This window comes from Phycomyces blakesleeanus, assembly GCF_001638985.1.
Source record: "Phycomyces blakesleeanus NRRL 1555(-) unplaced genomic scaffold PHYBLscaffold_22, whole genome shotgun sequence".
Taxonomy (NCBI): domain Eukaryota; kingdom Fungi; phylum Mucoromycota; class Mucoromycetes; order Mucorales; family Phycomycetaceae; genus Phycomyces; species Phycomyces blakesleeanus.
The window spans coordinates 619,632-642,199 of NW_017265155.1; the positions used below are offsets into that span (position 1 = coordinate 619,632).

Genomic DNA, 22,568 nt, shown 5'->3' on the forward strand with positions numbered 1-22,568 from the left:
TTTTTCTTTTTAGCAAAACAACTTCTTTACCTCTATATTTTCTATACATATTTTCCTTTTTTTATATATTTTATTTTAATAATTCTTGCCTTCTCTTTTCTCATTTCCTCTCAATATTATTTTTATTTTTCTTACTACTTAACAAACAAACAAATCATAATAATAATAATAATATCACTTAATACTACCACTTAATCATCTTCTTTGAAACAATCCAATCAAACGTCACAACCGACTTGCCACTACTTCATTGTTTTTTTTTAAAAAAAAAATGCTTATTTTATTTTATTTTGCTGTATAATCTTCTGTTTTTTATTATTATTATCATACTCCTTGAAATCAATCCAAACTAAACTAAAAGAAAAAGAAGAAGAAGAAGAAAATGTCAAGCGAAGGAAGCTCTGAAAATCCAAATATTCAATTAGCCAATTATTCTCAACCAACGACATTCACAGTTGACACAGCTTCACGCAACTCATTAGCAGAAGCAGAACAAGATTTTCAGGATCCAATTAACATCAACATTCACAAAAGACAAAAGATTGACCATCCTAACGATGGCCAACCTGTGCAAGATTCCAATGAATTCGCTACCGAATGTTCTCTGTGTCAAAAGAATTGGACTAATAGTGGACCTCATATTATTGTGAGTCTCAAGTGCGGGCACTTGTTTGGAAAAAGGTAAATTATCGTATTAAATACATACACTTACATACATAAATGTGTATGGGTTTACATTTATTGCTACATGCAGAAAATGTACTATGGTACTTGAGCCTTTTTTTTTTCTTCTTCTTTATTTATTTATTTATTTAATAATAAAATATATATGTATATATATATATATATAAAATGTACACTGTGTGTAGCTGTATTAGTCAATATATACGTGCAGGAATATGTAAATCAAACGTAAAAGGAACAAGATCAATGTGTCCTACATGCGGGTAAGACCCTTTGGAAAAAATAAGTAAAGAAGAAGATCTTTACAGGATTCAAATACATTAATCTACCTTGGTGTATTGGGAGGGATGTGAATTGGGATTGTGTATATTGGTTGGTTTTTTTTAAAAAAAAAAAAAATCCCATTAGAGAGCCAGCAAAAAAACATCATATTCAAAACATTTGGCCAAGCAAGGTTATTCCACACGATCCAAAAGAACTTAACCGACTAAAGCAAGAAATAAATGTTCTTCAAGAAATCATAAGCTTTCAAGAAGAGGAACTCGCATTATCCACCAAAACCTACCAACGAGCATGCAAAGTACTGAGCCAATACAAATTACCTATTCCACAAAACAACGAACCAGTCAATCCAGAGAAAGACGATCTGAAAATAGACAAGATTCAAGACTCAAGACTCTTTGCACCATGGAGTTCGAGTTCATTGTCACCCAATGTAAGAGGGATAGTAATCTTTCTCTTCTTTCTCTGCGCTGTGAGCAGCAAACACAATCTATCCACCACCGCCACCACCAAAAACAACAATGGATAGTGGATTGAAGCCAGTCTCTCTTTTTTGTTTGTTTTTGTTTGTTTTTTTTTTGTTTGTGGATATCTATTTATTCTTAGAGAAATTCATGCCGTGTTATGGCCATGGATTCTCGCGATAGGATATTAGTGGCATCTCTCAAACATCCTACCAAAGGATACGGAATCCATAAAACGAGTCTATTGGACCCACTCTCTACAGATTTTACTCCAATTCATGATGGCTTGATCCGTGATATCGTCTACTCTGCTAAAAGAGGTCAGATACTTACCACAAGTATCGACAAGACCTTGAAAATATCATCGGCACTTAACAATTGTGTTCTTCAAACGTAAGTCCTTTACTACTCTGATTTGTTTAGATTGAGTTAATTAATGCCATTAAAGATATAATTTGGACTGTGCTGGTTGGTCTTGTGATTTCGATTCAGTTGACCCAAATATACTCTACTGTGGTCTCAGTAACGATACGGTGATGGTCTATGATATTCGAAACACAAAGGAATCCTTGTTCCGTTTGCGCAATTCAGAGATCACTGGAGGTGCTCAGATCCATTCACTCCATACGTGTGTGATTGAAGGTCGATCAACCATATTATGTGCAAATTCATTAAAAGCATATATGTGGCAATCAGAATCAACCGAGTCGAATACTGAAGATGATTATATTTGCAGTCTTTTGAACCTAGGAACAGAAGGTGTGTATATGGATATATAAGTAAATATATTAATACAAGTTTTTCTTTTTGTTTTTTTTTTAAAAAAAAACAATAATAATAGGATATACATCATTCTCTTTGTCAATAGATTTATCAAGACAAGAGCTACTGCTTTCATCAAGAAAACATGGCTCTACCCAGCATATTGTGGCTTCATGGGACAAATCCAAAAAACTATTTACTTCAGAATGGTCGATCCAGTCTGATATTTCACAAAAGACGCTAGCAAGGACAAGCTGTATACAAAGAGGCTCACAAGATCCTGCCGTGTGTTACTCGGACGAAAAAAGTGGAATGGTACATGATTTAAAAGAGATGCATAGACTACAATGTGGCTAATATGTGCTTTGACGCAATTTATTAAGCTGTACATAGAAGATAAAGATCATGAAATATTGACAATACCAGTTGGTGGACAGATTATGGATATAAAGTATAGTAAAATTGATGGAGAAGAGATTCTTGCTGGCCTTACAGATGATTCACTTCATCTGTTCAAGTATCAGTAGAGTGTTTGTGTAGATTGGAGTAAGAAGAAGACAAAAGCTTGTGTGTACGCCTTTTAAAATCAGATTCTCTTATTTCTTTGATATATACATATTAAAAATAAAATACCCCCTCTAAACACGAATCTCTTTGTTATGTGGTTTCTTATAGTCTATTTTACTGTCCATACTTCAATGTTATTCTAACCAACCATCGGTCTTCTCTGTCCGAGCAAGTCCAGCCTTGTTTTTCTCAAGTAATATCTTTGTTTTAGAACTTGGAATGGCTATCAAAAGGATCACCAGTTGGTACAGAAAAATAAAGATGTTTAGATTGTAAGATTTCTGATATCTTAATTTACACATAATATGCATACATTTATGCACATATTGTATGTATTATGTATGCGTGCATAGTATGTGTAGATTAATTAATTAATATTAAGCATCTCGCTCTTTATTCACAGTTTGTATAATCCAAAAGTATTCTTAAAGAAGTATATGTATATCTTTTTCTTCAAGATAATAATAATAATAATAATAATATATTATTATTATTATTATTATTATTAAATATTTATTTTTCTGGCTGTTTCCTCATTTGGTTCTTGGTTACTTGTTTGTTTCTCAATAAACAAAGTAATACGTATCAAACCTATTATGCATAAATAATAATAATAATAATAATAATAATTTTGTCATACAAATAAAACACAAGATCATCTCCAAGCTATTAAAATATATATTTATATATATCGAATAAAAATAAAATACAGCTTCCATTTTTCTTTTAAATACTATCCGTTTCTACCTTTATCATGATATCTAAACTACCCCGTGAAATCATACTAATCATCGCAAGTACCTTTTCCGCCAAAGAGATACGTTCTTGTTCCAGAGTCTCCAAAGAATGGCTACAAATCTTTGAATACTTTCGATGGATACATATCCAAGTAGCACTTTCTACATTGAAAACCTTAAAAGAAGACGAAATGACATACTGGAAAGATAATGGGTATCGGTCGAGGTATCTATGGCTTATTTACAAAGAGGATCATGCTACCAAAGGCAAACCCAGACCCAGACCTAAAACCAAAGACAACGATGACAATGGCGATTATCACATAGAAAACATAAAAGACGCCCAAGACTACTTTCCAAATATCAAAAGTCTGCGCTTTGATTATGATGAAAAACGTTTTCCAATATCGATGCTTTTTGAGAATGGCCATGGATGGAGCTCCCTGACCCACTTAAAGCTAGGCTCCTTTGGTGAATCAGGTAAGCAGCCGATATGCTCTATTGTACTCTACATTCTTTCTTCCTTTCTCGATTTGCCTTATAAACTTATTGTATGTATTGTCCTAGGTACAATTCCATGCGATGATCTTGATGGATTCTTTCAGTGCCTCCCAAACCTGACAGATCTGAGACTAGATAGTATAGACATCGGTTCTTGCGTTCATTTTGACTTGAATCAAGCCGTTACTCCAGCAAAGCTTAAGGTCCTCGAGATAAAGAATGGCTCAGTTCCGTACAGGCTGGCCCATTACTGTTCAAGAAAGTTTCCAGAACTCCATTCTGTTGTTTTTGACACGATTGATGAATGTCGTATATCTGATGTCTACAGCTTTTCATTTAATGGCCGTCGTGATTTTTGGACAGGAAAATACCTCCTTGATTTGGAAGCTGCTGATATACGGATTAAGGATTCCGGTGGGAATGCATACCATGTTAGGTGTGCCTTGTGGAATCTAGAGAAACTTTTGAGTTGTCCACTCCATAAGCTTTCCTTGACTCTCTCGGTTCATATAAATCAAAATATTATTATGAAGATGGGTTTATTCTCACGTATACCTGCTTTGACAAGAACTCTCCGGGCTCTAGATCTGGATATATCAACGCCGTTAGATAAACCTTGCTTCAGCCTCAATCTATCCAATGCGCCTTGTTTGGAAGATCTAAACATCCGATACTTGGGTGGAACGATCGACTTTCAAGACTTTTTATCCAAATCCCCTGTCTTAAAGAGAGCAATCTTGGAATTGCAAACACTCACGTTTAGAAACAAGCTTGATGAACCACACGGTCTAGAGAGCATCGAATTAATTGGACTATCGATAACTTCAGAAGTACTTGAAAATATCTCGGCTAGTTGTACTCAAATCCAGACCATAAAGATATCTCCTGCTGTAGACAACATTTCCACAACCAACTGATTCTCTTTAATTTTATGAGAGAGAGATAGAGAGAGAGAAAAGTATTAGACCAAGTCTAGCAGTATTTTTCTTATCTGGACTGTTATATATATAATTTGATAAAGCTATATTGTACCAATATAAATATATCGGGCTAGGACTATGTGCTTAATAACGATCATTTCTCTAACAATTTTTTTTTTTATGAATTACTCGGTACTTGGAATTTCACAGCACAAAAGATACATACTTGTGATAAGTTAATATTTAAACATATGTATATATATATATTTTAAGAACTAAGTATATGTAGTTACCATTACTAAGTTCTATAGCATATAGTGTATTACTCCATTATTACGAAAATAATAAAAAATCACTTTGCTTTTTCAAAAATAACAATCTTTTGATGTTTTGGCTTTTGCTATTATATATCTAAGCCTAATGAGCAAGTTCTTTATTAGAGAGGGTGTATGCTTGTCCTCTTTATTAGACCATTCTTGAAAGTGGTTATTATGATAATGTCGTGAATTATTTGTCGATAGGTGCTCACGGAATCAGTTATTGATATAAAATTTCCTATTGATTACTTTACTAAGCACCATATATAGTGATTTCCAAAATTCAAAAAAGGCTATTTCGCTTTAAAGTCCGTGAATTTTTCCCCTGCTCTCTACCAGGGGAAAAAAAATTAATACCCATATATGGTGATTTCCATAATTCCTATCGACACTGCGTGTAAGAATCATCTTGTTTTTACTATATTATCTCATTTTCTAGGCTTTTTTATATATATCAAAGCTAGTATTTTTTAGAGAAGCATGCAATACATTACTGTAAATAAAATATATTGTTCCGAGCAGTATATTTTGTACTTCTTTAACAAGAAATGGGAAAATAATCGATTTTAATATGCTATATGTTCAAACAAGGTCATATCTCTTGAGTGTAGTACTGATTACAGCACCGACTTAAAATTACGTAAATAGCACCTATACTTGGTAATTAGCGCTATCCTAAATATGGTGTTTAGTAAAGTAATCAATAGGAAATTTTATATCAATAACTGATTTCGTGAGCACCTGATATTAAAACAATCAAAAAAAAATGAAGTAATATGATTAGTGGACTGAGTGAATTTTGTAATGATCTGATATTCAATACCTGGATGCTCATTGGTAGAAATTATTATTATTTTTGAATAAATAGAGACGTTTGTGGACTCAGATTTTCAACTTTTTGCACGAGCTCATTGCCTTAGAAAGGAAACCCGATGTTACATACACATCTATATAGAGACACTACTCTACCAAACCTTATTCAAATTGGTAGCCTCTCATATTCGTTTATTTTCTGCTCTAAACTAATGGCAAGCTGATAATTATAACACCGAAAAAAGTCACTTTTAATTTTAATTTTATAAACATCCTACTATCATAATACGCGTTTTTACCACTTTTCCTTCACTTGGTTTTAAACATGAACGCACATATGAATACTTTCGCTGCAGACGCTCCCATCAGATTTAATCACAAGATAAATCTGATCGCTGGAAGAGACAGACTCCTTGTGGAATCGTTGATCCACCGACACCCCTCATATGCTGGTCATGAGCAATCGGGTGCTGCCTGGGATGAAATCCTCAAAAAGGTCAATGATGCCGGAGGTAAAGGCAACGAAATTGGTGTCTCAACACTCAAGCAGAGACACAAGAATCTGATCAAGCAGTTCAAAGCAAGACAGGCCCAAGAAAAAAAAATGACAGGGTCAAACGAGAGCTACTCTGATCTCGATCAGCTTCTCTTTTAGCTTGCTGAATTGGTAATCTTCACGTTGTATTAGGTATATTCGTCGAATATCAATGTGTTTAATACTATAAGTTTTTAAAGGAGGCTGAAGGAGATCGGGGCAAGGCCATGAAAAAGCAATTGGCTTCCGAGGAAGAAGTCCAGAAGCAGGCAGCTGCAGATAAAGTCGTGGAGAGAGCGACTTTATTGAAGTCCAACAATCCGTTGAGAGTTGTTGAACAAAAGAAATGGACAGATAAAGTAGAGGGCAGTTCTTCTGGACATCTAGTCGGTAAATCGACGGCCGACTTTTCTGATGCCAGAGAAATGTTGAAGTCCTTTCGGGATGAATTGTCCAGTATGGTGGCTGGAATAAGTGATGGTGAGGTACTTACCTCAATGCGCAGGCTGGAGGAGAATGTCGAAAGAGGATTTCTGGCTATCGAGACAAGGCAGAGAACACTGGAGCAGAGACAGACTCTGCTAGAGGAGAGACAGGCTCGTTTCGAGTACAATATGCAGAGATACCTGCTTTAAGGTCTTAAAAAACAATAAAAATATATATACGTAAAACATGTCATAATAGTCATCAAATTTCTTCACATTACAGATAGTTTGGAGTAAAAAAATATTATTGGTTTAATAATCCATAAATGTACTGCTCTGGTGTAGGAGGAGCAACACCGTACTTTTTGCTTGTCTGGTTTCCTCCATTATAACAGACATGGAGGTTCTTCAAGAACGTTCCAACAATATAATATAGTCCCACTGGGGACTGACCACTTCTTTGGGTCTGTGAGTACTTTAAGAAAGCCCACAGACTCCCGACATGAGCAAACTCGTGCTCCACGGAAATTCGCACAGCAGACATACTTTTGTTGATAGCAAGTTCTTGCTCATCAGCCGTTTCTAAAACAGACAATATGCAAACCATAAGACTTTACCGTCGAGATAGATAACTGTACAATACTTACGTCTTCTGAAAGGGATCATCATATGGTCTGATGCGGTATATGCCGGATCACCATACAAGTAATAGCATGGACCATTTATGCTTGTAAAGTCAAATGCTACGCACATCATGGCATCCAATTGACTTTCGCGGTACATGCGCACGTCGTGATTCCTACCACTGTCTGGCCCCATAATGGACGAAGTAACACCATCGGGTGTTACCACTGCTTGGTACTTCAAACCATGTCCTCGCTATAAAGAGTATATAAATTGAGTAAAGACATGTGTCAGATCTATATATCCAATCTTTCACTCACGTAATGGCCATTGTATGCCCCCTCTTGATCAACAATGGGCCTTGCTATCTTGTTGAAGGTTCCATCAATAAACCCAACACAGTACATTGCCGGTGCTTTTATCCAAATAATATATAAAACGTAAGTACTATTAAACTAATATTATATTTTGCAAGTGTTATTTACATTTTTCTCTAATGGCTCGGCTGAAGCACATCTGGTTTGATTCCCGGAATTGACAGTAGTCAAACTTCAAGGCTGGATAGAACTTAATATAAATCTTCTCTATCATTTCATTGAAGATGACACTGAGAGTAGACTTTCCCTTTCCAAAGAGCAGAGATAAATCTACTAAGCGAGCAGGGAAAACCATTCTGCGAAGCACAATCATCAGAGCCAGTGTCATTGGCAGAGAAAATTCACTTGGAGTGCCTTCTCGAAAGTAGACGATGTCTCCCATTTCAAGAAGAGTGGCCAAGGAGCGTATCTGGTTTTATAAATATATTAAATTAGTACTTTTTTTTCTTGAAAGCAATGATTTAATTATACCTCGGGCTGCGTGAATCTAAACAAAAGTTTAGAATCTTCATCAGACAAGGTGCTTGGGTCTAAGCAACCTTGACAATGCAAGGAGACAGCTATGCGTTCCCCTTCCTGCTCACGGTCTCGGGCATATTGAGCAAGTGCTTCTTGAATTTCTTCATTGGTGGGCTCTTGATCTTCGTAAACATCTGCATGTTCCTCTTGCTGTTCAGGAACAGATACCCATCCTCGCTCTTGTTCTTCAGCAATACGCCGAGAGCTGTGATTTATGTAACGATCCGTTAGTTCGATAATAGGATCAAAACGAGACATTTTAAGATTTTGTTAAAGAAAAAGGGAAAGGTGCTGCCCTTTCAAGTAACGGTAATGTTTTCGTTACTGAATATCAAGTCACAATTGATAATGACAGCTTGTACGTTTAGTTAAAATGAATGTCCTACAATTTTATGTAACAGAAATAAGCTAAATACGGCAATACAAGTTGAAAATTTGAGTTTCAAAAAATCCTTTTTTTTAGCTAATATTCTGTGCAACTCTACAAATCTGAGTCCACAAACGTCTCTAATAAATAAAAATTAAAGAAAAAAGGGTACTGTTTGTGACTTGTGTTTGTCGCTCTTGAAAACCCCTCTCTTTTTCTTTTCAATTAAAATTTTTTTTTCTTATATTTTTTTTGTATTTGTAAGTCGCCGCTGGAATAGTAAAGAAAACTATAAAAGGGACCGATGTCTCTGCAGTCTGTTTGTTTCCTTACCATTAGTAGGAAAATGATCTGTTCGAGGTTGCTTTTAAAGCACCTCAACAAAGATATAATTTTCCATATGATGAAATATTGGGAGTTAGAATGAATCGTCATCTGATTACACAGTCTCCTTGCTACTTTGTGGCTTTCTGATCATTGCTATTTTATTATACAAACAAAACGAAAATTATAAAGCTATATGTATTTTATACGCTTGAAAAATCATTTATTTTTTATATTGTTGAGATGGTCATTAAATGATCGGCCTACTTGGTTTGGAGGTGTATGAATGAAGAATAGAAAAATGCCGTTTTTCTAGTGTATTAATGTCTTTGAAAACTATGGCACAGATCATAACAACAACAATATTCAATTGATCAATATAATATAAAAAAAAATGTATCATATAAATATATATATATATATATACATCATCTTACCTTGGTTTACAAACGGAACGTCTGGTTCGGACTGAAGCCAGAGCTCCTTTAGAAATACCAGGAGAGAGGCAGACAACATGATAGATTGTTCAGCGTCCAGGCTATCAAAGATCTCCATGGATATTTCAAATGGATTTTCTGGACATGGATCGACTGTCATGGAGATGATTTCTTGTACAATCTCCCACAGTGCAACCTCTGAATTTTGTTTGTTTAAGAATAAATGAATGCATCGATGTATAATGTATACCTTTAGTTTTCCATGCTACTGTCGTCTCTAGCCGAAGTGGATTGTCTGTATTGACAATCTCATCGTCCTGTTCCTGGGCCAATAAAGCGTGATGAGATCTAAGCTGGTTTCGAGCAAAGTATTATGATTATGATTATGATTATAATGATTCCATCTGTATATAAAAATGTTATACCCAAACGTAGGGACATCTGTATCGCGCATAACCTGCTATCAAAAATACAGTACGGTCTTGATACTATTTTAATGTAATGCAATTAGATCAATTCAAATCAATTCAAATCAATTCATTCACACTTCTTTTTGTTACCTTTTCAAAGTCTTTATCCAACGGACTCATACTTTCTATCAATCTTTTAGACTTTGTGCTATAAATTTGAATCGACCCTTGATAAACTTAATAGATACGCCAAAGGTTTCTTACTTTTCGGCTTGTTGGTGATTAATGTGTTTCGGATCATACACCGACAATAATACTTCTTCTCTTCCTCTCTGAAGCACCTCAAAGTGTTTAAACCCCTTTATTTTATTGTATTTTATTTTATTTTATTTATTTAGTATTTTTTTTTTAAAAAAAAAGAAAAAGAAAAGAAGAAGTATGGATAGCTCAACTGTGAATATCTCTTTTGTTTTTATTTTATTTTATTTTTTTACTGACCTTTAGGCTCCCAAACATTCGACATTTATCAAGAAAAGTAGCTAATCGAACAGAATCCCTTGAAGGTTTCGACTGTTCACAATTTCACAATTTATTTATTTTTGATTCTTAGTGACATTCCGATGAATTGATGTGAGAGCTTGATGTTGAAAGTACCATTGTATTGTCAATGAGCATCTTTTGACACAAATGCTTTGTAAGAATGAGAGAGTAAGATTATAATCACACTTTGGATGTTCAGCAATTAGTGTCAATCAACCCCACTGTCTCATTCTCTTTCCTTCTTCATTTTTTTTTTAATATTAAAAGCGATTCAATCCCAGAAATTTGGATTATATATATATATATATGTGTGTGTGTGTGTATGACAATCTTTCATACTACTTGTAATAAGAACGGTGTGTTAGAACCTTTGTTAATCCTGTCTAGTGAGGGCTAAAAACCAATTAAAATTCCGTATTAAGTTTGACCTTTTTCTTATTATTATTATTATTATTATTTTTCAAGTATTAACCACTATAGTCCCATAAAGTATCCAATAAAGAATTGCAAGGAATTATACACAAGAGACTTTTATGCTTGGATTCTTTGCCCAAATAAACGGGATTGCAGTAGTACATATTGTGTTCTGGTGGGATGATATAGATAAACACCAACTTTGGTGAACATTAGGGGTGGTCAGTTGAACACGTTTTAAAAGCTCGCGTCTTTTTAAATAAATATATAAAATATAATTGGCCGTTTTTTTTTCTGTCTTGTTAAGCCTTTGGTTGCTTATTTTTCTATAGCTTATAACTTGTTCATTCATCTGTCGTAACTTTGTGTCCGTATGTTTTCTTTTCTTTATATCAGAATAATTATTCCTGTATTTATACCCCTCTCTTTTTCTACTTGTATGGGTGAATAGGATTCTCAAGTTTCTATTGGCTTTGTTTCTTTTGTTGCATAAACTACAAAGAAAGATGGTAACAAAATTTCAGGGCAGTTACTTTTTTTTTTTTTACTTTCTCTTTTGGTACAAAATGTCACGTGTTACTTTGAAGTGCTATAACAATTAAGAAAAGTGTAAAGTCTAAGGTTAATCCAGATACACACAAATAAAAGAAGAATAATAAGAAAAAAAAATGCATAAATTTATGGTATATCTGTAGTCTGAAGTAATTCTTTTATATATATATAAATAAAGAGATACTAATGGATTTACATAGTTAATTGAACTTTCTACGTTCATAGATGCCCGTGTTTTATTTTATTTATTCATAGACACTATATATATTTGCTGGTACTACCTTGCATCACCTTTCGTCATTTTTTAATAATGAACTGTAACAAAGCGATACAAACTTGTTTTGGGTCTAGAAATAGAGAAATATAAAACTATATAGTTTATCATCAGCCTCATCAATAACAACAACAATGAGAATAATAGAAGCAAAACAAAATATTGACGTTTTGTATATTAACCAATTGAATGTGGATATCAATTTCCATTTCTTAACAATTATTTAAACTGTTTGAGATCAACTCAAAATTTATTTAAAGATTGAACTAAAAATGTATATTATATTTATATGTGAAAAAAAAAGGGAAGACAAGGAGTATGTATGTATTTATGTATTTTGTAAACATTGACACAAGAAACATTTATCATTATTACCTATATATGTAGTATTGTTTATTAAACCCAATCGTTTGATTTGTTTACAGTTACAAAGAAAACACAAACTCGCCTAATCATATTTTATGTAGACTTTAATAAGAAACAAATGATCACTAATTTTTTTTTTGAAACAAAACATAAAGAAGAAGAAAAGGCGGGGCAAAAGACCTACTGCCTTATTTTACCCAACGCCAAACATTACGGATATACGCCAAATTGTAGAGTAGCGCCGTAATTAAAGACATTAAACATTTTAGCACAAATACATATGCACTATATATATATTTTAATATATCCAAAAATGAACAAGGATAATTATACAAAAAATATATAATATATATATATATATATCAAAGGATAATAGGAATGAATCTATTGAATCAATTGAATCAATTCACAATATTTCAACACAGAGTACCCCAAAGAAAGGAAGAAAGGAATAGGATATATATATATATATATTGCAGATTTCTTTTTATTAAAATTCTCTAGCATAAGATCTTGACAGAATTTTGACGCCAATACCAATGTGTATATTCGTTATATATATTTATTTAAAAAAAAAACACACACACACACACAAATATGTACTAATCGTTTTTATTTATCTCCTTGTTAATGACGCATGGTTAGTGTACAACACAACACGACACATCACAGTAGAGCACAGCACAGCACAGCATAAACTAGACTATTTTATTTTAGTTGTATTTTTACTACACATGGACAAATTTGTATATGCTACGCGCACTGCTGTTGGTCTACCATGTCTACACACACACATTCATATATTTAAACTCTTTCATCTTCACTTATATTTCTTTGGTGCTGTTACTAGAATTACGGTGTAACCAAAAAGTGCCCTATACCAAGCCACTTTTAATTGTCATATGCTTGACTACAGAGCTTTTAGTTTTTTAGTTTTTTTTTTTTTGGTTTTTGTTTCCGCCATATCTTGATTTTTTTTTTAAAAAAAAATAGATAGACCCACAGAGTGCTTCAAGACTAATTCAGTTCACACAGTGCTTTGACGTGTGCTATTAAAAGCTGAGAAAGTTAATGAATGATTAAGAAACAACAAAAAATAAAAAAATAAAATAGAAAAAGAAGAAAAGTATATAAATCGATAGTTGTCATGGCTACGGATCATTCCATATTCTGCTGATAGATTTTTTAAACAAGCATGTGCGAAATGAGAGCGGGACTCAAATGAAAGCAATACGGTAATACCATTATCTTCTATTCTTATATATATATATATATATAATATGTATAAGAAGAAGCAGAGAAAGAATAAATCGATCCAAAACCATATAAAGCAACAGGAATTGGGGAGCAGAAAAAAAAGAGAGGTAATCGATCTTCTTCCTTCTTCTTCTTCTTCTTATTTTTTTGTTCTTCCATTACTTACACATATATACATATATACATATAAACATATATATACACAATGACAACCATAGCTGCTTCACAACCACCTTCTCCTCAACCAAAACATCGGCAAATCGAAACAAAAGTAACTGAACATGACTCCGATTCAGAAACCGGAGGAGCATTGAGTGCTGTCCAGCACATCCGAGAACTCAAAAGACTTGCTCGACTGGCTCACAGGCGTGCCCAGGTAATCGAATCCCCATCCACAACCAAGACCCACATCTACACCAACCTGTTTGGCACTCCAGAAACCGAAGAGTCAGAAGTGAGCAACACATCCTGGAGAATGAACGCCGATGGACTGGCCGAACCGTCTCGATCCAAGCCAAGACCTTACCTAAGCTACATGCTCAATACCTACAGGAATCTCTTTTTGACTTTTTACTTCAACTGGACAATGATCTTCACAGCTCCCATAAGCTCATTGGCCTTTGTGATTGTCTATCCTACAGCCGTCGTTCTGCTGTTTATTTTTGAAATTGGTCTCAAAGTATTTATGGATTATCTTGGAGGTTCTGCATTTGTACATTATATCGGCAGTAAATATGGAGAAGGTCAGTTGATTAGCAATTCTTTTTTTTTCTTTTTAATAATAAAAAGAAAAAAAGCTTGCTTTTATTTGAGTTTTATATATAAGTGTGTGATTTTTGAACGTTGATATTGATATTAATATTTATTTCCAAAAACTATCATAGGTCTAGGAGCAATTAATTGGGGTAAGTTTGTTCGTTTTGTTTTGTTAAAAAGAAAACCACCCGATATATAAATATTGGAACTTTGTTGTTAAATTTTTCTCTCTCTCTCTGTGTGTGTGTGTATATGTATGTGTATGTGTTTTAGGTGCACCAAATCTTCTGTTGTCTGAACAGACGGCTGAACTTGTAAAATCAACTCTTCCGAGTCTTGGAAAACCCGAACCACCAAATAAGGCCGGTGGAGGAGGCGTGCGTTCCCGGACTTTTGATCTCTCGATAGCCCAGACATTTACTGTAATTTCTTCGGTTATTTATGAGCGCGATGCCGACAAAGTCAAGAGCGCCTATGAAGTTTATGCAAACGCCATGAAGTCCTCAATAGTTGATTTAGAAGACCAGGTTGAATCTCCAGTCGAAAGGAAGATGAAATGTCTGTTATGGCAGTCAGAAAGACGTATTAGAACCATTGTAGCAAACTGGGGTCTTCACTTTGCAGGCAAGTCCATAAACAGAAAAAAGAAAGAAAGAAAGAGAACAGCTATATATGTTTCGTGTGTATCTTAATAACCTCTCTTGCCTTTTTTTTTGTTCCCTTTTATACAGGTGTTTCCGAATTAAAATCATTGGGCGGTCCATTCTGTGGTAATAAAATATTAACATTTATATATATATATATATATATATATAGACAAGAGAGATATAGAGTTCTCAGGTTTCTTTTTTTTTTAAAAAAAAATCTTAAAAGCACTATATATATATATATATATTAACACAAGCATGTTTATCAATGTATTCAAATAGGTATCTTTTGGTCGGAAGAACACCCGTTTATAGTAGTAGCTTTCAAGGGAACCACCCCAACCAACTACGAAGAGTTCTTGGTTGATGCCACCTTCCAGCGCACAGACGCCCGTTCGTATCTATTTGGATCGGTCCACGAAGGCTTTTATGAATCCGTGTTTCCCACTGCCGGCTTTGGCAGCGACGACACACGCGATCCTTATGGTGCCATTCTTTCGGCTGTCCAGGAAAAGGCCCAGCAGATGCAGGCGCGTATGGGAACATCCGAACCTATCCAGGTCTGGATTACGGGTCACTCTCTCGGTGCAGCCATGAGCTCACTTTTGTTTGCCCGCTGGCTAAAGTGCCCCGAAGATCTTACCAGTCGCTGTGTTCTCCGAGATGCATATGTGATCGGTACCCCTGCCGTCGGTGACAACGACTTTGCGTCTTACTTTTCCTCTTTCTCTAACCACCCTGTTTCACGTACCTCGACCCTTTGGCGTATCATTAATAAACATGATATCATCTGCCGTATTCCCCCTGGTTACGATAGCCAAACCATTGGTAAGAAACCATAAAATCTTAATATATACATATACATATGTGTGTGTATGTATATGTGTATCTGTACTATGTTTGACAATATATATATATATATATTATAGGTAATTATATGAAGAGCACCGATTTCTTCAATTACTCTCACATCGGGCACGCCATTCAACTGAACAGTAGATGGCACCGGAAGCCTTTACGAGTCTATCCTTCGGGTTACCAGGCCACAATGCAGGTCGAGATCACACTCGGTGGATTCGATTCAAGATGTGTAGACTATAACCTGCCTGATGGCCAGATAATTACAGCCGCTGAAAACCCAAGCCCAAGTACCAGCACCGATATCGACACCAACACCAACACCCACACTAATATCAAACCAAAACTGACATCTGGATTTGTTGATCCTCGAAAGGCACTTGTGTTTATGCAACACGATGACCAAATTAACCCCGTAAAGTTCCTTGCATTGCCCCGATTTGCCATGTACATTTCCAAAAAAGCTTGGTTTAGAACCATGGCAAACAAGTTCACTGATGGTAACCCAATCCACTCCCTCGAGAGCATCTATCCTTTCTTCTTTAAGGATCATATTCCTGTCCATTACTTCGAAGGACTCGAAAGAGCACGGAGTTTCTGCTATGATATGGAAAAAAAAGATCGTCAGATCAAACTTTAGATATTTCTTTTTTTTTCAATTTTAAGAGAAAATAATAATAAAATCAAAATCAAGAAAGAAAGAAAAAGAAAAAAAAAGCATGTATAAATTTGTGAATATGAATGTGTTTGCACCATATCTTCAAAGAAAAATTTATATAAATGTTTTATTATTATGATTATTATGATTATTCTCCTCTTTATCTTAGAGATTTTCGCTAGTATGTATTTTACAGAATTGTACGATGAGAATTTAAGATTTGTACTCGTAAAACATATTACGACTAAAAATAATAATTATAATAATAGTAATAGTAATGATAAAGGCGATTATTAATTAAGTTATCTGAGAGATTTTTATCCAATAAAAAAAATAAAAAATAAAAAAAATACTAGAGCTCTACATAATAAATAGTACAAAACAAAAGTCAAAATGAAAAGGGCCACACTGTGAAATCCAATTATTTAATTTTCATTTGCCGACATTTTTTTGCTACTTTACTTGTAGCACATAAAAATAGACAGGTTAGTGAAAGTTTTTTCTAAAGTAAGCTTCTAATTCCGAAGTGATGGAATTTTGCTTTTTTGATTATACGACATTAGGAAAAACAAAATATTTAAACACCGCCGCATTTTTTTCTGTGTAGAAGAACTGCTAGCCTCACAAAAATGCCACGCTCCCAGGTGTTTTTAAATTACTAAAAACAGCTTAGACAGTTTGAGTTCCAAAAATGTCATACAATCTACCAAAAAGACTGGGCATTTGAAATTCAATTTTTTTTTTTTTTGTATGGAGCCAGGAAGAAAAAGCTCAGGATTTTATTAAAGGTCTCTGATTGAATAGGAAAAGAGAAAATTAAAATATTTGTTTGAAAGGTTTTGTAGATTATATGATGTTTTTGGCAAAATTAATTATTTTATTTTATTTTCATTTTTATTTTTGCTTTTTTTTTACGTTTTCACTTAGTCTTTAATTTTTTATTATTTTTTGATAACCAGTAATTGACCCTCTTATTCCAATTATAATTTTTTTTAAGTATTATACTGCATTACAATTAAGGTATTTGTGCTTGATTTCGGATTAGTATCTCAATATTAGAAAAAATAGATACTGGGAGAGTTTTATTTATTAAAAAAAAAAAGTTAAAATAATATTCGAAGTGTTTGGAACTGATTTTGGGCTAGTATCTCAATGTTAGGAAAGTTAGATACTGTGAGAGTGTTATTTATTAAAGAAATAGAATAATATACATATATCAATCGATAAAGACTTTCTTTTTCTTACTATTCAATTTGCCTCTCTTAATATTTGTACCTCCGCTGTGCCATGTCTGGTACTTAAAATCCACCCACACACATAAATCTACCCAGGCGAACATAGATCTATCCAGGTACGCAAATCTACCCAGGCACACATAAATTCATTCGGACACACATCTTTTTTGTGATGAATTCATAGACCTATATAAATAATAAATACACTCTTTCCGGATATTAATGGTGTAAAAATAAAGATAAAATTTGATGCAAATTTCTACCCTTTCTCTGCTTAATTCATCTTTTTTTTTTGGTGCATTTGGTGCATTTGGTGCATTCCATTTTTGCACCAATAGTTTCCCGAAAAAGTGTATATATATATTGTAAAAGACGATTGTATTAGTCCTTACTCGGCCACGCACCATAATGATCGGCGATGCTGAGGGGGGTGCCTCAAAAGCCTCAAAATCATGAGAGGACTAAAAATAAAGAAATTGAAACAAGAATATGTACATTGTATGGGATGCAAAAAAAAAATTAAATACAGTGAATTGGGGGGAAAAGTAAGAAGAAGAAAATGGAGAGTACTAGAAAATCAATCAAAGCGTACTTGGTCAAGATAAAGTATGGAATAAATCATGAACAGCAGAAGTAACGGTAAAAAGGGAAAGAAAGAAATGTTAAAAATATGATGTATATATTTAGTGGATTACAGAGAGTAACTTTAAAAAAAAACATACACACACATGATGAGTTATCAAAGCTAAAATCAAATGCCTTTTAATTTCATCTTATCTTTCTAATATGCGTATGCGTAAAATGAGATATGCGAGATGATGATAATGATGGGTATATATATATATATATATTTGCTATTCTCTATCAATAGCAGAATCTACTTACTATCATGTTATAATGCAAAAAAAAGAAGAAGAAAATATTAGACAGCTAAATGTTTCACAAACAACAACAGCAAAAGGCAACAACAAAGAGTTGACAATTGAAGAAGAAAAAAGAAATGTATATATATATAGCTATTTAATTTGGTCCACCAGTTGTATATCTACGTTTACTGATCTACAGAGAGACTGGAGAATATTTAAAGATATGAAATAAAGGGATAAAGAGAAAGAAAGGTATGGGGTAGTCAAAAATGGGAAAACAAATAGGGGAAATGGTTTAGGAATCTGCTAAATAGATAAAGCCCGTACAACGGTTCAACTCTCGTAGACGAGATAGCCCTGGATTTTTTTTTTTGGTTTTTTTTTGGTTAAAAAAAAAGGAAACAGTTGTTTGATAGATAATATTAATAATATAAAAGGAAACGGAACGAAGTATCTGTGTTTGTGTAGGTGAATAGGTGAATAGGTTAATGGGTGAAATTCGTATGTGAGTGGGTAAGTGAGTAAATGGGTGGGGTAAGTAAGGAAGTGATTGAGGAAGTAGGTGAAAGAGTAGATGAGAGAAAGAGAAAGATAAATAACTTGTGTATGAATAATAAAGTATCGAGGGGAGATTTTTTTCTTAGATCTCTATCTCTGTCTCTATCCAATGTCAACAATAAAGAAGAAGAGCAAATAGCCCTTATTTCAAATTTGCTGCAGCAACTTCAACACGCTGCTTCAAAGCTTCTTTGTCGTACATAAGATGAGCCAATTCGGTTATCTCAATGGTATCAAGCAATCTAATGGTAATCTTGGGGGCATGTTTTGCGCCTGTAGCCTTAACCAGAGGGAACAGTCTATCTCCCAACAATTGCTTCTTTTCTTGGGATGGTCTACCTTCCAATGATTCCAAAAGTTTCAGTGTGGCTTCCTCGCCGTTCTCTTCACTAGGTGCCTTCTGTTGCAGCTGTTGTTGTTGTTGTTGTTGTTGTTGTTGTTGTTGTTGTTGTTGTTGTTGCTGCTGCTGCTGTTGTTGCACCGTCGCAATTTCTACGGGAATGTGATTGCGAGAAGGTGGACTAAATTGGATAAGAGCAGCCTCTTCTGCATTAGGGATTGTATTCAGATTCTTCGTCGATCGGCTAATAAACATGGCCGAAGAAACCTCTGCCAATAAAGGTGATCCTGGGTGTTTTCTTGTAGGCATTGGTGGTCTATAAGAAAATAATAATTAATAAACAAAAAATGAATGAATATACGAGGGATTATAACCTTTTTTTTTTTTAAAAAAAAAGAAAAAAGAATTGAAAGAATAACTTACACATCTTCTTCATCTGTGTCAAAGTCTTCACTAAACACATCTAATGCCTCAAGTGCCAAACCAATCTTCTCCTGCAAGAAGTCTGGGTTGAACAGACACAGAGTTCTCTCTTTACGTTTCAGAGTGAGGAGCATGTCGACAATATCCGGCAAGCTTTTTCCATAAGAGCCACAATGCATGACTGCGTTTGTCATCTTCTGGTGCTGTACATTTGAAGAAGTCTCGGTCATAACAGAGCAGATAGACTCAAGTGACCCCCTGCGCCTTAAACTGGGTTTTCCTTCGGGCTGTTTCTTAAAGTCCTGCTGCTGGTGTTGTTGGTGATGGTGTGGCATGGTAGGTGGTTGCTGGACAGAAATTCCCGAAGCAAGGGAAGCCAAGGAAGGACCGCCACCAGTGCTGGTACCAGAAATAGGAGGAGATGGGAACTGAGGTGAGAGGCGGACAGCAGAATGAGGAGAATGTCCATAGGGTAAATCAGCAAGAGAGGGCTAAAAACACAAAGATAAATTTAGTTTCTCTCTATCTCTCTTCACATAATATATATATATCTTTCAAACAAGCCAGCTAGCCAGCCAACCAAAACAATAATAAAAAAAAAACTTACCTTTCTTTGAGTGGGATGAGGCACAGGCATAGACATGGGCTGATGACGTTGTCCTATTGAAAGATCCTTGATATTTGATGCTAGTTGATCCACATTATCGATACCAAGCCCACTGACAGGGGAAGACACTAATTTTTGTTTTTTTTAGGGAAGAAAAAAGAATTAGCATTAAAATACATTTATATTTATCTGGGTATGTAGAATAGAATTGTACTTACTGTGAATTGATGATTGCATTATCATATCATGAGGATGTCTGTTGTCCGATGTATAGTATACAGGCTCAGGCATATGGGATGGTGTATAAGATGGGTATTCTTGGGGTTGATTTGATTGGAGGGTATTTGTGTTGTAGGACATCAAATTATGATTGGGGGAGGATCCACCTCCTGCTCCTCCACTACCATTACTGTTGCCATTATTACCACCACCGGTCATTGATTTCTCCTGGCGTGGTCTTTTGGGCTCGTGGTAGGCAACAATCAGAGCCTTTGAGCCAACCATGACGTTGTTCATGTCATGAAGTGCAGCACTAGCCTCATCTGCCTTTCCATAACTGACAAAGCCATATCCCTTTGATTGACGAGTAGAAGGATTGCTCATGACTCTGGCAGACACAATGTGACCATACTTGCCAAAAAGCTCCTTGAGGTTTTCACTTGTGATTGAGGGATCAAGGTTCTTAATATAGAGGTTCATGTAATCGACGTGGCTTGATTCTGACTTTTCCCCAATGTTATTATTATTACTACTGCTATTGTTACTGCTGCTGTTACTGCTGTTGTTATTTGATCTAAAATCAAAGGACGAAAGCTAATAATTTTGAGGGTTTATATTTGCTGTAGATTATCGATTCGACTTACTGGCTTTGAGTTGGTCTTCATGGTTGCCAAAGGGGTGATGGTTCTTTAAAAGAAATCATTAAATTTAGTAAGAAAATAAAATTTTTACTATCAATATTATAATTTTATAATTCTCATAGTTTTTTTTTGAAAGAATAGAATAGAAAAATTTCACTATTAACCCCACACATATTCACTCCCCCCTCCTTATTTTTTTGTACTCTTTTAAAGAAATCACATCTTAAATATATATATAATATCTCTGTAAATGCCCCTTTTAATAAAAAGCGATCGAAAGTTTTCGATTGAACTTCTTCTATATTACAAACAGACCAACACACACACACACACACACACACACACACACGCATTATCCACGCACGGGCATATACGCAAAACACGCGCACATGCACACACAGGTACAGGTACAAGCAAGGTACAAGTACAAATATTGTACCCAATTACAATAATGACACGAATACAATAGAAAATACAAATAAATAAATAAAAAAAAATTAAATTAAATAAACTTACATTATATTGCCACTAGCGTACAACGACTTTCCATGCTAGACAAGGTGAATGTATATATATGGGATGAGTACAGGATTATCCCAATAAAATTCAAAAACAGTAAAGTGTTTCCACGTGGGAGAGAGAGAGAAAAAGAGAGCCAAAACGAAATGATAATTACCAAATGGTGCTGGGCGTTTTCCGAACTTTCATGAAAGAAATATTCAATCAACGCAGCGCCTCGGAAAATGTTGTTTTCCACAATAGGTTTGCAGACACTGAGAGGACCAAAAGGACGGAACAACTCATAGAGACCGTCGTCGTCTATGTTGTTAGGAAGACCTTTTACCTGCAAGAGATCACCCTGGGGAGCAGGATCATTATACTTATCCCGGTTAAGACGAAATTGAAGTTTAGACCCATCACTGAAAGTATAGCCATTGCAGACTGCATACAATCTGTCGGCTAATGTTTGTATATACATATACAAATGAATTATTAATATATATATATAATTAATACCAAAAACAAAAAAAGGGCATGTACATAAAAGGTTGTAAGCCTAAGTACAAGAAGCGCCATCTTTACCTGATTGGGGGTCACTAAGACGCAAAAAGCCACTACAATGATCGCGTGCAAAGGTAATCCTAAAATGATAATAATAATAAAATAAGCAATAGTAGTAATAAGCAATATGTCTCTTTTGTTGAAACAAAGAAAGCAAATGGAATTGAAACAGATCTCTAATTTAGCCCTCTTCTTTACTACCCTTTTTCCATTTATTCAATCACTGATTC

The 22,568-nt window shown here is 34.6% G+C and overlaps 7 protein-coding genes across 7 annotated transcripts in view; 4 read left to right on the forward strand and 3 right to left on the reverse strand.

The window, feature by feature from the left end:
* Positions 1-334: 334 nt before the first annotated feature.
* On the forward strand, positions 335-2,839 carry PHYBLDRAFT_182919 (hypothetical protein). Its single transcript, XM_018438693.1, has 7 exons — positions 335-681; positions 870-947; positions 1,093-1,399; positions 1,573-1,823; positions 1,879-2,189; positions 2,272-2,507; positions 2,576-2,839. Exons 1-7 carry the CDS (start codon positions 383-385, stop codon positions 2,717-2,719), a joined length of 1,626 nt encoding a protein of 541 aa, XP_018287342.1. The 5' UTR covers positions 335-382; the 3' UTR covers positions 2,720-2,839.
* A 674-nt stretch (positions 2,840-3,513) lies between these two features.
* Positions 3,514-4,914, forward strand: PHYBLDRAFT_149701 (hypothetical protein; the record flags this gene model as incomplete). The annotated part of the gene is made up of 2 exons (XM_018432320.1): positions 3,514-3,976; positions 4,064-4,914. 2 exons carry the CDS (start codon positions 3,514-3,516, stop codon positions 4,912-4,914), a joined length of 1,314 nt encoding a protein of 437 aa, XP_018287343.1.
* A 1,451-nt stretch (positions 4,915-6,365) lies between these two features.
* Positions 6,366-7,249, forward strand: PHYBLDRAFT_182921 (hypothetical protein). The gene is made up of 2 exons (XM_018438694.1): positions 6,366-6,714; positions 6,783-7,249. The coding sequence occupies exon 2, from the start codon at positions 6,810-6,812 to the stop codon at positions 7,215-7,217; it is 408 nt and encodes a 135-aa protein (XP_018287344.1). The 5' UTR covers positions 6,366-6,714; positions 6,783-6,809; the 3' UTR covers positions 7,218-7,249.
* A 62-nt stretch (positions 7,250-7,311) lies between these two features.
* Positions 7,312-8,785, reverse strand: PHYBLDRAFT_149704 (hypothetical protein; the record flags this gene model as incomplete). Its single annotated transcript, XM_018432321.1, has 5 exons — positions 7,312-7,589; positions 7,655-7,886; positions 7,952-8,046; positions 8,117-8,417; positions 8,480-8,785. 5 exons carry the CDS (start codon positions 8,783-8,785, stop codon positions 7,312-7,314), a joined length of 1,212 nt encoding a protein of 403 aa, XP_018287345.1.
* A 548-nt stretch (positions 8,786-9,333) lies between these two features.
* Positions 9,334-11,794, reverse strand: PHYBLDRAFT_66727 (hypothetical protein; the record flags this gene model as incomplete). The annotated part of the gene is made up of 10 exons (XM_018441680.1): positions 9,334-9,374; positions 9,656-9,853; positions 9,906-10,008; positions 10,081-10,143; positions 10,216-10,273; positions 10,330-10,424; positions 10,564-10,635; positions 11,126-11,270; positions 11,568-11,608; positions 11,768-11,794. The coding sequence occupies 10 exons, from the start codon at positions 11,792-11,794 to the stop codon at positions 9,334-9,336; spliced, it is 843 nt and encodes a 280-aa protein (XP_018287346.1).
* Positions 11,795-13,629: 1,835 nt separating this feature from the next.
* On the forward strand, positions 13,630-16,423 carry PHYBLDRAFT_182922 (hypothetical protein). The gene is made up of 6 exons (XM_018438695.1): positions 13,630-14,211; positions 14,353-14,373; positions 14,498-14,848; positions 14,956-14,994; positions 15,154-15,699; positions 15,801-16,423. The coding sequence occupies exons 1-6, from the start codon at positions 13,674-13,676 to the stop codon at positions 16,367-16,369; spliced, it is 2,064 nt and encodes a 687-aa protein (XP_018287347.1). The 5' UTR covers positions 13,630-13,673; the 3' UTR covers positions 16,370-16,423.
* A 2,449-nt stretch (positions 16,424-18,872) lies between these two features.
* PHYBLDRAFT_188427 (hypothetical protein) overlaps positions 18,873-22,568 on the reverse strand; it is a 4,332-nt gene continuing 636 nt past the window's right edge. Inside the window, exons 3-11 of the mRNA XM_018439501.1 lie at positions 22,360-22,418; positions 21,953-22,236; positions 21,793-21,827; positions 21,280-21,322; positions 20,635-21,229; positions 20,417-20,544; positions 19,810-20,300; positions 19,528-19,702; positions 18,873-19,443 (exon numbers count right to left, since the gene is read on the reverse strand). Coding sequence (XP_018287348.1) covers positions 19,189-19,443; positions 19,528-19,702; positions 19,810-20,300; positions 20,417-20,544; positions 20,635-21,229; positions 21,280-21,322; positions 21,793-21,827; positions 21,953-22,236; positions 22,360-22,418 — 2,065 coding nt within the window. The 3' untranslated portion in view covers positions 18,873-19,188. The remainder of the gene's footprint in view (positions 19,444-19,527; positions 19,703-19,809; positions 20,301-20,416; positions 20,545-20,634; positions 21,230-21,279; positions 21,323-21,792; positions 21,828-21,952; positions 22,237-22,359; positions 22,419-22,568) is intronic.